The sequence below is a fragment of the Ctenopharyngodon idella genome, chromosome 24 (assembly GCF_019924925.1).
Source record: "Ctenopharyngodon idella isolate HZGC_01 chromosome 24, HZGC01, whole genome shotgun sequence".
NCBI classification, from domain to species: Eukaryota; Metazoa; Chordata; class Actinopteri; order Cypriniformes; family Xenocyprididae; genus Ctenopharyngodon; species Ctenopharyngodon idella.
Window position 1 is genome coordinate 18,084,654 of NC_067243.1, and position 13,854 is coordinate 18,098,507.

Sequence of the window (13,854 nt, forward strand, 5' to 3'; positions counted from 1 at the left end):
ACGTGTCAAAGTAACATCCACATGGATGGCAGGACCCAAGGTTTCCCAGCAAAACAAATTGCCCAAAGCATCACACTGCCTCCGCCGGCTTGCCTTCTTCCCATAGTGCATCCTGGTGCCACGTGCCCCAGGTAAGCGACACACACACACCCGGCCATCTACGTGATTCATCAGACCAGGCTATCTTCTTCCATTGCTCCATGGTCCAGTTCTGATGCTCACGTGCCCACTGTTGGTGCATTCGGCGGTGGACAGGGGTCAGCATGGGCACCCTGACTGGTCTGCAGCTATGCAGTCCCATACGCAACAAACTTCAATGCACTGTGTATTCTGACACCTTTCTATCAGAATGAGCATTAACTTCTTGAGCAATTTGAGCTACAGTAGCTCGTCTGTTGGATCGGACCACACGGGCCAGCCTTCGCTCCCCACTTGCATCAATGAGCCTTGGCCGCCCATGACCCTGTTGCCGGTTCACCACTGTTCCTTCCTTGGACCACTTTTGATAGACACTGACCACTGCAGACCGGGAACGCCCCACAAGAGCTGCAGTTTTGGAGATGCTTTGACCCGGTTGTCTAGCCATCACAATTTGGCCCTTGTTAAACTCATTCAAATCCTTACGCTTGCCCATTTTTCCTGCTTCTAACACATCAACTTTGAGGACAAAATGTTCACTTGCTCCCCAATATATCCCACCCACTAACAGGTGCCATGATGAAGAGATAATCAGTGTTATTTACTTCACCTGTTAGTGGTCATAATGTTATGCCTGATCGGTGTATATAGTCACAAACACGTTGGGTTTTCATGTTTTATAGGGACATTCCATAGACAATGATTTGTATACTGTACAAAATTTATATTCTATCTACCTACCCATAACAGAAAACTTTCTGCATTTTTACATTTTCAAAACATATCACTTATTATTTATTAAGCTGTTTTCTTCATGGGGTCCAAAAAATGCCCCCACAAGGACAAGGAATTCAGATATTGCCATTTTTGAGAGGACAATTTGTTCGCATAAAGTAGGGTATACCTGAACCACACACACACACACACACAGTAGATGACAACAAAGGATCTAAATATTAAAACGGGAATTGAGCATGTACTATTTTGATTTAATTTCTAATGAATTTCTTTCTTGTTTTCACTTTTGCTTGTTTTAGGACTCTTTTAGGGTTTCCTCGCCTCTTGTTTTTTTTGTTTATTTACAACCACTATATATTTCTTGGCAAACGTCTACACTGGAGCCACAAAAGACAGTGACTAAGAGACAAAAACAAGACAATCACAGGCCACATGGGACAGTAACTCGAGCAGGAAAAACGCTCCCGGAGCTTCAACAAAGCCTGGTTGTGTCTGTAGTGTATTAAAACCTCTTGTGAATTTACTGCCAGGTGATTGGAGGATGCTAAACCCGGCTAATGCTGAGTGATGTGGATGAGCGTAAGACGCTGTGCATGTTGTCTTGAGGATCAAACGTGCACACACTCACACTCATGTACTTTCACATGCACACTCAGTCAATGGGATTTAGACTGGAGTCCTCCCTCCCTCCTTCTCTACTCTAATCGCAGTGTTGTGGTTTTCTCGCTGTGGCTGTGTGGTTGTTTTCTCCTCCCTCTCAGGAAACTCTCTGTCTCTCTCTCTCTTCGTGGTGTATATAAGTAAGCTGTGAGTAGGCTTTTCAGCAGACAGAGAAAAACTATGCTAGTGTACTGTAGATGTAGAGAGGTGTGTGTAGTGTATCGTCAGCCGTATGTGACTGAGGCAGCGGCGTGGGATCTACAGGTGAGTGACCTCTAATTACTTTGACTCAATATATTATATATACACACACACTTTACATGACCCTGTTGACATCAGCATGCTCTCAAAACAAAGCGCATGATGAAAGTAGGCGCATTCCATCTTCTTATAGCATTTCTAAAATTGTTGTCTGTGTTGTTCTCAGTTAACTATACTCTGTAATTCACTGTTTTTTTTTTCTGCACATACTTTGTATCCAGACTTCAGTAAATGTTTTTGAATGACTGTAGCCACATGCTTTGTGTTAACCTGTGAAGCAATATGAATTTTTTTAAAAGTGTCTTCTACCAAAGCTGTCAAAGAGCAATGTTTGCCCTTTTTTCGGTAGTCAGCTAGAGACAAAGATGTTTACATGATGTTTTTGAAGAACTTTATATAGGGACGCATAATTAATAGGTACCATATGCGTTATCACCTGATATTAGAGATTTTTTACATTTATCTGTATCTGCATTGTACATGTGCATGCTAATTTTCTCTATTTTTACATTTAGATTACCTTTGCCATCATCTAATGCTCACTTAAATGTAAATATTTAAAAAACACTAACAATTTAATGATATTAAATGTAATCTTTAGCAAATCTCAAAATATCAATTTTTCATATTGTACATGTATGCTGACGCATAAATTCACTCATAGAAAACAATATAAACCATACACATTTTAATATAGCATAAATACATTTAAACTAAAATTTCCATTTTTTCAAAAAAAATCCATCTCAAAATAAATTATCAGCCAGAATTTTAATATCGATGCATCCTAAATTGTAAATATATCACTGTTAATATATATTCGACAGTGTTGTGACTATTGAATGCAAATGTGGCAAGGCAAGACCTCTCCGCAAAGGAAATCAAATCAAAGAAAACCAAATTAGCCCATTCCAAATATGTGTGTTCCTCAAAGGGTTTAATTTAAAGTTTACTGTCAGGAATACATGTGCCGTGGCACCACTGAGGTCTTTGAACAGTGGCTCTGTAAATATTTTGAAGTGAGTTAATCAGAGGGAAGGGTTTACAGATGAGATTAAGTACTTCCGGATAAAGAGCTTCTCTTGAGTGATGGCTCATGATGCTCAACGTCAAAGTTTTCCAGGAGCCCGTGATCATTGTGAAGACATCTTGTGGAATACAGTGAAATTGAAGAGTGTCATTATACCATTTCACTGTCAGCATTTCTTAGAAGTAGCTTATTGTGTCTGCAGTGCCCAAAATAGGATTATTTGATCTTCAAGAGATCACTTATTATCCTTACTACCTAAGAGAAAACAATCCACCTCAAACCAAAACACGCCCTCAGATTAACCTGACATAGAACTCTGTTTGGGTTCCACCGTGATTAAGATTCCCTTTTTAAGGTTTTGTTTACCATTCGAGCATCAAATGCAGCAATAAATAACCAAATTAAACCTCTTATCTGTGATCTCAGTGTGCGATCTGTGGATTCCAATGACTCTGAGGAAAGATCAAATGGAAAATATTTATAATGACAAACCTACGGATGTCACAGAACATCATCTTATTTCATTTGAGGCAAACAAACGATTAAATGGGAACACATACGTCGTCCTCGGAGCCACAGATATTAAACCACACATCTTCTTAGGAGCCCAGAGGTTCCTTTATGGTGATTCAAGAAACCTCTCTGTCTACTGTTGTAAATCTGGCTCGGTCATATTTGTTTCCAATTTGGATCAAATTCACATTTGGATAGGACTGAATGAAGTTGCATCGAAATGCAAGCTTCAGGTCGACTCCATGCCTTTTGCGGTTTCTCTGAAGCCGTCGCCTAAAAGGTTTTTGTAAAAACCACTCTCACTAAGCCACATGTATCTTAATTATTGCCAGAGAGGGCTGAGGGTTTGAGGAAGCTCAAAGATAAATAAATCTATCTGAAATACAGGCACAATCATTTCAATTCTCCATACCCCAATGTTTTCAGTGATGGCTAACCGTAAAGCTTCATGGAAAGTTTTATTCATTCCCCCCATTCTCGCATACTTTGGCATAATCATATGTGAGATCCTTCCTCCTCTCCATTTTTAAAAACCTTTGTCATAAGCATGTTCTGGATTACAGTATTTTAAGTAAAGCTTCTAAGTTATCAATGTGTGAAGGTATTCCATGTACAAATACCACGAAGATCATCTGTGAAGCTCACTGCAAAGCAGAGGTCTTATTATGCAGGAAGTGGTTTAATTCTTCCCCCTCATGGCACGGGCCCGCCGCCAGTCCTAGGGGAAAAAGGAGCTACAGCGCTCTCAGCCAGGCTCTTTCCACTCAATAACACAACCACCATGGGGCTCCACAATTTGCCTTCATCCGCAACATTCCATGCCATACCTCATTTTTTAACCTCAGATTTAGCACATGACTGGCATTAATAACCTTTCAATGCATGTGTTACTGCCATAGTTACTAGTGATTGGTTCCATTCCTTACTCCATCAGACTCCTGATTATTTGGTACCAAAGAACATCCTGTAACATTTTTAAAGAAACTTGGAGGCTATTATTAAAACCATAATTTTTACATTTTATACTATACACACTGTAATAACAAAAGCCAGATGAGAGGTTTTGGAAACTGTACTTTACATACACTGGTCCTAAAAATTTATTGGACACTTGAGAAATAACTCTTAGAAATAAATGAACATCATTGTATGATATGCCAAAATATCAAATCCTGTGGCATTTATTGCAAAGAAAGACAACACAGGCACATTTTACAATGTTTTTTTTTTTTTTTTTTAAGGTTTTAATTGATTAAATGAGCAATTGGCATACTTTTAAAAAATGATCACACAAAAGCATCTGGGCACTTTGTTAGTGGAACATGTTCACAATTAATTTAAAATTAACATTTGACTCTGCTAGATCCTGGTCTTAGACTGGTTCAGATCCTACTTAAGCAGCAGGGAATACTATGTTACACTGGGTACCTACACTTCCAGGAGTTATGTCTTTTTTTGTGGTGTTCCTCAAGGCTCAATTTTGGGTCCTCTATTATTTAACCTATACATGCTTCCTTTAGCTGGTGTAATTAAAGGATTAGTTCACTTTCAAATGAAAATTACCCCAAGCTTTACTCACTCTCAAGCCATCCTAGGTGTATATGACTTTCTTTTTCTGATGAACACAATCAGAGAAATATTAATAAATATCCTGACGCATCCGAGCTTTATAATTACAGTAAGCGTTACCAAGCGAGAATGAGCAGAAGGAAGAGTCTCCATCCACATCCATCCATCATAAACATATTCCACACGGCTCCGGTGGGTTAATAAAGGCCTTCTGAAGCGAAGCGATGCATTTGTGTAAGAAAAATATCCATATTTAACAAGTTATAAAGTTAAAATATCTAGCTTCCGCCAGACCGTATTCAACTGATGAAGAAAGTGTAAAACCTTAGCAGTTCAAAAAGCTTACACTACATTCTACGCTTTCCCTATTCGACTCACGGAAAAAGTGTAACTGACGTGACACCAGTTTACACTTTCTTCGTAACTTGAATACAGAAGGGGGTCTGGCGGAAGCTCGATATTTTACTTCATAACTTGTTAAATATGGATTTCTTTTTACACAGACGCATCGCTTAGCTTCAGAAGGCCTTTATTAACCCCCTGGAGCTGTGTGGAGTATGTTTATGATGGATGGATGTGGATGGAGACACTTTCTTCAGCTTATTTGGTAACGCTTACTGCCATTATAAAGCTCGGATGCGTCAAGATATTTTTTAATATTTCTCCGATTGTGTTCATCAGAAAGAAGAAAGTCACATACACCTAGGATGGCTTGAGGGTGAGTAAAGCTTGGGGTAATTTTCATTTGAAGTGAACTAATCCTTTAATCAGTATTTCCTTTCGCTGCAGATGACACGCAAATCTATCTCTCACTTGCACCAGATGCTCATATTTAATTTTCCACCCTACCGGACTACATAGAGAGCATAAAATTGTCGATGTCACAGAACTTTCTACAGCTAAACAAAGATGAGACAGAGGTACTTGTTATCGGTTATGATGCACAGAGAACATTTATTGCTCCATATCTTGACTCTTGATCGCTAAAAGCCAGGAATCAGTTCAAGAACTTAGGAATCATGTTTGACAGTGACCTTAGTTTTAAAAAAAAAACATCAGCAATGTTACAAAAACAGCATATTATCACCTCAGAAATATCTCCAAAGTATGTGACATTCTCTCCTCTGCTGACAATGAGAAACTTGTTCGTGCATTTGTTACATCTAGACATGACTACTGCATTTTTGCTGGGTTACCAAAGAGCTCTATTAAACACAGAGTTCAGAATGCAGCTGCACAAATGCTAAGTCACTCTAAAATGAGAAATCATATTAATCCAACACTCAGATCCCTTCACTGGTTGCCTGTATCATTCAGGATTGAATTCCAGATCCTCTTATTAGTTTTTAAATGTCTTTATGGTCCCGCCCCAATATATCTTTCTAATTTGTTGAATAAATATACTCCGAACATCCACTAGTAACTTGTTAATTATACCAAAAACATGGCTAAAAATTGGCAAGTCAGCCTTTACGTATTTCGGTCCCAAGCTATGAAACTCGACTAATCGACTAACTATGCACTTTTAAAAAGTATCTCAAAACACATTTGTCACTAGGGCCTGTCCTTGATTTATTTTATTGTTGTATTTTGTTTTATTATTTTATTTCTATTATGTGCTATATAAATAAAGCTGTACATACTAGACACCTGTGTTAACTTGAGGGTATTTGACTTACCTATTAAAATCCACCGTGACACTCAAGTCATTGCATGGCACAGAAAAGTAAAGTTAGTTCTGAGAAAAGAATTTTTAACAGATGCCACTTGATGTGACAATTAGTTACATCTAATGCCATGAAATTTATACCCTTTACCTTTTTCTTTGTCTTTTAATGCTCTAGTATGCAGATAGGGCATCTGGCGATGGCAGCTATAATTATGGCTATGTGGGCGCCACACTGGTGAGAGTATGTGGCTGGATTTGGCCATTACCCTTGTGGTTAACTGCTGGTTTGACTGATGACTGCAACCCCCAAAGTAACATTTGACTCATAATAAAACCAAGCTGAAGCACAAAATGTTATGTTTACGCTTGACCTCTCCTTACTTTGCACATTTAACTTGGCTCAAGACTTAGGGTATCACATCCATCTTAAAAATGAACACCTTAGCAATTTTAGCCATTATCTACTGTGTCAGTAGCAAAATGCTTTATTTCTTGACTGTTAATTCAGTTGCAAAATCTTTTGCAGTTGGAGTCGTAATTGATTTTTCCTTGCTAAGAATAAATATTCAAAGTTTGTACTTAGCATCATTGACACAAGCAACAAGTTCATGGTTTCAATCCCTGCATGACCTGATAAAATACCTACCCTGAATGCAATGCAAGTCACCTTGCATAAAAGCATCTGCTAAATGTAAATGTAGCAGTTATTGTGTAAATATGCCAACTCTGTCACTTTTTGTCCCTCACAGGATGATTGACAGTTGCCTGTGCTGAGTCACGTAGCAGAATGCCTGGTGTGCCCTGCGGGGCCTTGCAACACCACACTGTGCCCGTAGCCTGTGCCATCATCTGTTCCTGGCTGTTGATCCTGGTACATTCTGCCTTTTGCCAGAAACCTGCAAAGCTGCCTCTGGTGGGCCGCAAGCCTTTCCTGGCAGCCTGGAATGCTCCGCTGGATATGTGTACGTTGAAGTACAATATCAACGTCAGCCTCGATCTTTTCCACATCAGCGGAAGTCCACGAGCCGTCCACACAGGCCAGAATGTCACCATCTTTTATGCCAACCGCCTGGGTTACTACCCTTTCTACAATGAGCAAGGGGTTCCCATCAACGGAGGCCTACCTCAGAACAGCAGTCTTGAAGCACATCTTCACAAAGCCCGAAAAGACATAGCGCACTTCATCCCTTCGGAAGACTTCAGTGGTCTGGCGGTGATCGACTGGGAGTTCTGGAGGCCACAGTGGAATCGTAACTGGCACAAGAAAGACATTTACCGACAGCGTTCACGCGAGCTGATTGCACAGGCCTACCTTAATGTGACCGACGAACAGGTGGAGGAGCTGGCACGCTTGCGTTTCGAGAAGAGCGCCATGGAGTTCATGCAGGGCACGCTGCAGCTCGGTACACAAACTCGTCCACATGGCCTGTGGGGTTTTTATCTCTACCCTGACTGTCACAATTACAATGTACATGCACACAACTACAGCGGCACATGCCCCCTACTGGAGAGTTCTCGCAATGACCAGCTGTTTTGGCTGTGGAACAGCAGCACTGCCCTTTTCCCATCCCTCGCTATACGCAAGAGCCACACAGACAGCGTTCGCAACCTGCACTTCTCGCAGAACAGGGTACTGGAGTCACTGCGACTGGCCTCCCTTACCTCATTGCCCTATGAACTGCCTACATACGTATACACACGCCTGGGGTATAGAGACGAGGCCATGGCTTTCCTGACTCAGGTAAGTGCAGAAATGTAAAATCAAAAAGTACTTTGGGAATCATACATAAGTCCTCAATACAATTTTACTTTACAGTAAACATTATCAATGAAGAATCTCTGTTACAGATTATACAGGAGAATTCACATTCTGTTACATATTCAAATTAAATTATTAAACAAATGGTTATAATAACATTGTTTCTATCCCATTTTCTAGTCTCTATACTCATAAACTGTTATGGAGTCTGAAATCAAGAGCTCCCTCTTGTGGTCCACCAGACTAAATAGAGAACATTAAAAAGGATGTTTGAATGCTGGGTTGACTATCATTCCTATCTCAATGACTACATTTAAAGGGTAACACTTTATTATGGGGAACAATTCTCACTTTTAATTAGTTTATTATTAGCTTTTTTTTTTTTTTTTAATTATTAGCTTGCCTATTGGCTGCTTATTAGTACTTATAAAGCACATATGAATGCCTGCATGACCATATTCTACATCCCTAAATCCTACCAAATACCTAAACTTAAACGCTACAACAACTACCTTACTATTAATTAGCAGTAAATTAAGAGTTTATCGAGGCAACAGTCATAGTTAATAATGAATATGTGTTAAAAGTGTTACAATTTAATCATTTATGTAAAAAAGTTTTATGTTTTAGGAATCTGTGGCAGTGAACTTACATTCTAATGATGTTATATACATATACACATTAGTTTATTTTCATTTTACAGAAGGACTTGATACATACGATAGGAGAAAGCGCTGCTTTGGGAGCTGCGGGATTTGTCATTTGGGGGGATCTTAACCTCACTTCTTCAAGGGTAAGATTTTAAAGACTGTTTCATATACCTGAAATACCTTGACATATTTCATTGGTCAAGACTGTTGTGTTCATCCGTTACGAATCTGCTTCAAGAAGATAATTCCTAGATCAGGCATTTCAAAACTTTTCATTGTAAAGGGGGTGTGGAACAATTCCGAGAAAAGAAAGATGAAAAATAAATAAAATAAGTTAAAATTTACAAAATTTTCATTCTACTTTGTATTAAAGACTGCAATTATTAGATTAATTACAACTATTTTATTCTATTTATTGAACTGTCTCTCTTTAAGTTTAATGTATGTCAAATTTGGGGGTCTGAGGCAATTTTGAAAATTTTGAAAATGTCTGCTCGAAATATTTTCTGCCACACTTTTACGCATGCAGAAGGGCACCAGATACGATTTATCATTGTGAGTGCAATACAATGTAGCATTCACAATGATTTCTAGCTCAATAGAGAACACATTAAAGGGTTAGTTCACCCAAAAATGATAATTATTTCATTAATTACTCACCCTCATGTCGTTCCAAACCTGCAAGACCTTCGTTCATCTTCTGAAATCCGTGAGCTTTCTGGCTTCCGATAGACTGCAACACAATTACCACTTTCAAGGCCCAGAAAGGTAGTAAAGACATCATTAAAATATTCCATGTGACTGCAGTGGTTCAACCTTAATGTTATGAAGTGACGAGAATTTCTTCTCTTTTGTGTCATTCTCCTACGCTGTTTACGTTCAGCACTTCAGGGTTCTACATCTAAATGCCGGCTCACTATTGGCCGACCCTGTACATGTGAGGAACACAACACATGCGTGTGATGCTGACGCAGGAGCCGGCCAATAATAAGTCGGCATTCTGACATAGAACCTGGAAGTGCTGCACTGTGTTTACAAGGTGAACAACGTAGGAGACTGACATGGAAGAGAAGAAATTGTTGAATAAAGTCGTTATTTTTGTTGTATTTTTGTGCACAAAAAGTATTCTTGTCGTTTTATAAAATTAAGGTTGAACCACTGTAGTCACATGGACTATTTTAACAATGTCTTTACTACCTTTCTGGGCCTTGAAAGTGGTAATTACGTTGCAGTCTATCGGAGGCCAGATAGCTCACAGAATTCATCAAAAATATCTTAATTTGTGTTCCGAAGATGAAAGGTCTTACGGGTGTGGAACGACATGAGGGTGAGTAATTAATGACAGAATTTTCATATTTGGGTGAACTAACCCTTTTATAATTCTGTATACTTGCCAGGTAACTTTACACCAAGTTCCATGCAGTTTAATGCCTCAGTTTTAACTTCCTGAAAATTTCTTTGTCCCCTTAGCACAACTGTTCCAAAGTGAAGGCATTTCTGAACCATAGACTGGGTCAGTACATTACTAACGTTACCCGGGCAGCAGAAGTCTGTAGCGACTTCCTGTGTCAGTCCAATGGACGCTGCGTCCGTCGAGACCCACAGGCACCACACTACCTGCACCTGAGCCGCGGCAGCTATCGGATCCTGTCCAACCGGAATGGCACCTTCACTGTGACCGGATGGCACTCTCAGCACGAGCTCCAGTTGCTGTCCAACAGGTTCCGCTGTCACTGTTACCAGGGGTACGAGGGAGAGCGCTGCAATAACATAGTGCCAGAGGAGACCGAAGAGGACAACATGATAAAAGAGGACGTGGAGGAGATGAATAAGAACGAACCGGAGGACCAAAAAGACATGAGGGATACTGCTGTGCCTTTACAAAATACCTACATCCTCACTGCTCTACTCATCTTGTTGAACTTCAGTTGTATTTAGAGGTGAAGTGTGTAATTTGTGCACCACTAGCATCATCAGGTGGAACAATGTGTTTCCCAAACACTCCCCCATTTGTCAATCAAACAGAGAGCCCCGCCTCAAATTTACACCATTGGTTAAGCCACTGTTATTGTGTTGGGCTGGACGGATTCAGGTAACACTTTATAATAAGGTTTCATTAGTTAAAGGGATAGTTCACCCAAAAATGAGAATTATCCCATGATTTACTCACCCTCAAGCCATCCTAGGTGTATATGACTATTCTTTGAGACGAACACAATCTAAATTACATTAAATAATATACTCCCTCTTCCCCAGCTTTATAAGGGGGCGTGAGATTTTGAAGAGCAAAAAAGTGCGTCCATCCATCATAAAAGTAATCCATACGGTTCCAGAGGGTTAATAAAGGCCTTCTAAAGCAACATGATGGGTTTTTGTAAGAAAAATATCCATATTTAAAACTTTCTAAACTACAATAACTAGCTTCCAGCAGACGGCCGTATGCATTGATTTACGGCAGAAGAGTAAGAGCTATCCCTTTAACATTTGTTACAGTATTTATTAATCTTTGTTAATGTTAGGTAATAAAAATACTGTCGTTCATTGTTTGTTCATGTTAGTTCACAATGCATTAGCTAATGTTAACAAACACAGCATTTGATTTTTTAATAATTTATAAGTAAATGCTGAAATTATCATTCATTTAGATTGATAAATGCTGTAGAAGCATTGTTCATACTTAATTCATGTTAACTAAATTAGTTAACTAATGTTAACTAATAAAAACCGTATTGTAAAGTGTTACCAAACATGGAAAACATCACAAAGCCAAAGTATACACTAGTGGTCAACCATATGAATGAAACAATATGAAAAAAAAACAATTTGAACAATAGTCACTTTTGGCCAAACTGGCCAGTAATTAAAAAAAGAAGCAGCAAATATCAGCCTTGGTGATATAACGGTTGACCAATAGTTCACACTTTTCAAGGGAATCAACCTACAAATGGCTTGCTTATAGTTGTATTTTCTCCTATCTCAGATGAAATTATTTTAATATAAAAAAAGTAGACACTTCACCTTTAAGAAAAAGTGGTCAAAGCGCCGCTTGATGGCACATCATGACTTAGTCAGGTTTTAATATTTGTGATTTTGGATTATTGAATCCAAACTGTTACAATGGTGCTGTATGATAATGTAGATGAGATGCAAGCCTTGTTTGCACAAACTTCAGGCTGAATAGATTCTAATAACTGTTCTGGATGAATGCTCAATGATTATGTTAATTTGTCAATGTTTTCTGACAGGGAAGGTTAAATCTATGCAGTCTGTTTTTATAAAGCACTGACACCAAGATCCTTCCCGTGACATATATTAGCAAGCCTATCTCAAACAACAATGCTTGCTGCCAGAGCACTTCAAAGTCAGGGAGTGTTGGGTATTCAAAACTTACTTAAAATTAGGTAAGATCCACATATGACATACATGTGTCATGCTTTATAATCTAAACTGGCCAAATAGTATATCTGTCAAAATAGCTACATAGCAAATCGCTAAACATAATATAATTATAGACTATATTACTCATCATTATTTGAAGTGACTTGGGTTAGTCGAGCAAAATAATCCTTAGCCTAATGGATATAGTCATAAAATATTATGTGCCTAAATTTATAAAATTCCTATTTTCAAAAAGAGACAAAAAAGATAGAATACACAAAATCATGTTAAAAATGGTACTGTTCTCATCAAATACAGTACCAACACATGACAAATGTCATTATACCATTATATGAAACAATTAGCCTAATCATTTTATCATTCATCATATTTTAAGCTTTTATCAATATTGCACAATAGAATAAATTATTGTACTCATCAGATTGATGATGAGAAAACTCAGTGGACACAACCAGAATCGAAGCTAGTTAGATTTCATTACAAAAAAAGTACAAAATATCTTCTTTTTTTTTTTTGTCCCTCAAATTCCTGAAATGCGTGTTAAACCAAAGATTATGAAGATGTATGCGTTTACACATGTAAGTTTGCATTTGTTAAAATACAGAATGCTGTCGTGGGTGAAAACTCATTCCCCCGGTTTCACAGACAAAGCTTAAGCTTACTCCTAGACTAAAATGCATGTTTAAGCTGTTTTAACTGAGGCAACTTGCACTGACATATCTTAAAACATATCAGTGCCATTGTTTTGTCTCAAGATGCACACCAGAAAAGATACTTAAATGTCCTAATTGAACTAAGCCCTAATCCTGGCTTAATCTAAGCCCTGTCTGTGAAACCAGGCCTATATGATTGTATGTTAAACTGTGTTTCTGTCTTTTTTGTTCTTGTCTAAATGAAGCCAGAATGATTGATACTGAAAACAAAGAAAGGTATATACCTCAAAATCTTTCAGTACTTTGAATACATTTGATTAGCAGAATCTGCAAATTTTTAGAAACTGTTTTAGATGTCTACAGATTGTATTAGCTTACATGTCCAGTTTCAGGTTGAAGGATAATTGCACCATGTTTCATCACTATTGTCTGACCCTTTTTGACTCAATATATAATTTTTTTCTAAAATACTGCATTTTGTAGCATGTAGACAGTAGTTTGTATGGGACGCTATTATCAGAGCCTTCAATATTGGTCAAAGTGTCCTTTTTTTTTACCTCAGCTAAACTTTGCCAGTGTCCAATTTCCATAGAGCTCTTTTTTCATCTCAAAGTCTTATATGCAATGTGTAATTACTTGATTTTTTTTTTACATTAAGCAATACAATTAACCAAATACTCAAAGACAAATGTTGCTTGACTCTTGATGCACTGCAAATAAAGGATTGTAACCTGGTCTTGATTTGCATTGTCAAAATTTTCTTTAAATGCACAGGAATTGCAACTAAGGTACTTTTAACTCAATTTACAAAGTCT

General features: G+C 38.2%; 1 protein-coding gene across 1 annotated transcript; it reads left to right on the forward strand.

The window, feature by feature from the left end:
* The first annotated feature begins 1,523 nt into the window (after nt 1–1,523).
* Nucleotides 1,524–13,775, forward strand: LOC127507675 (hyaluronidase-4). Its single transcript, XM_051884977.1, has 4 exons — nt 1,524–1,800; nt 7,328–8,319; nt 9,041–9,130; nt 10,458–13,775. The coding sequence occupies exons 2-4, from the start codon at nt 7,366–7,368 to the stop codon at nt 10,923–10,925; spliced, it is 1,512 nt and encodes a 503-aa protein (XP_051740937.1). The 5' UTR covers nt 1,524–1,800; nt 7,328–7,365; the 3' UTR covers nt 10,926–13,775.
* Nucleotides 13,776–13,854: the final 79 nt, after the last annotated feature.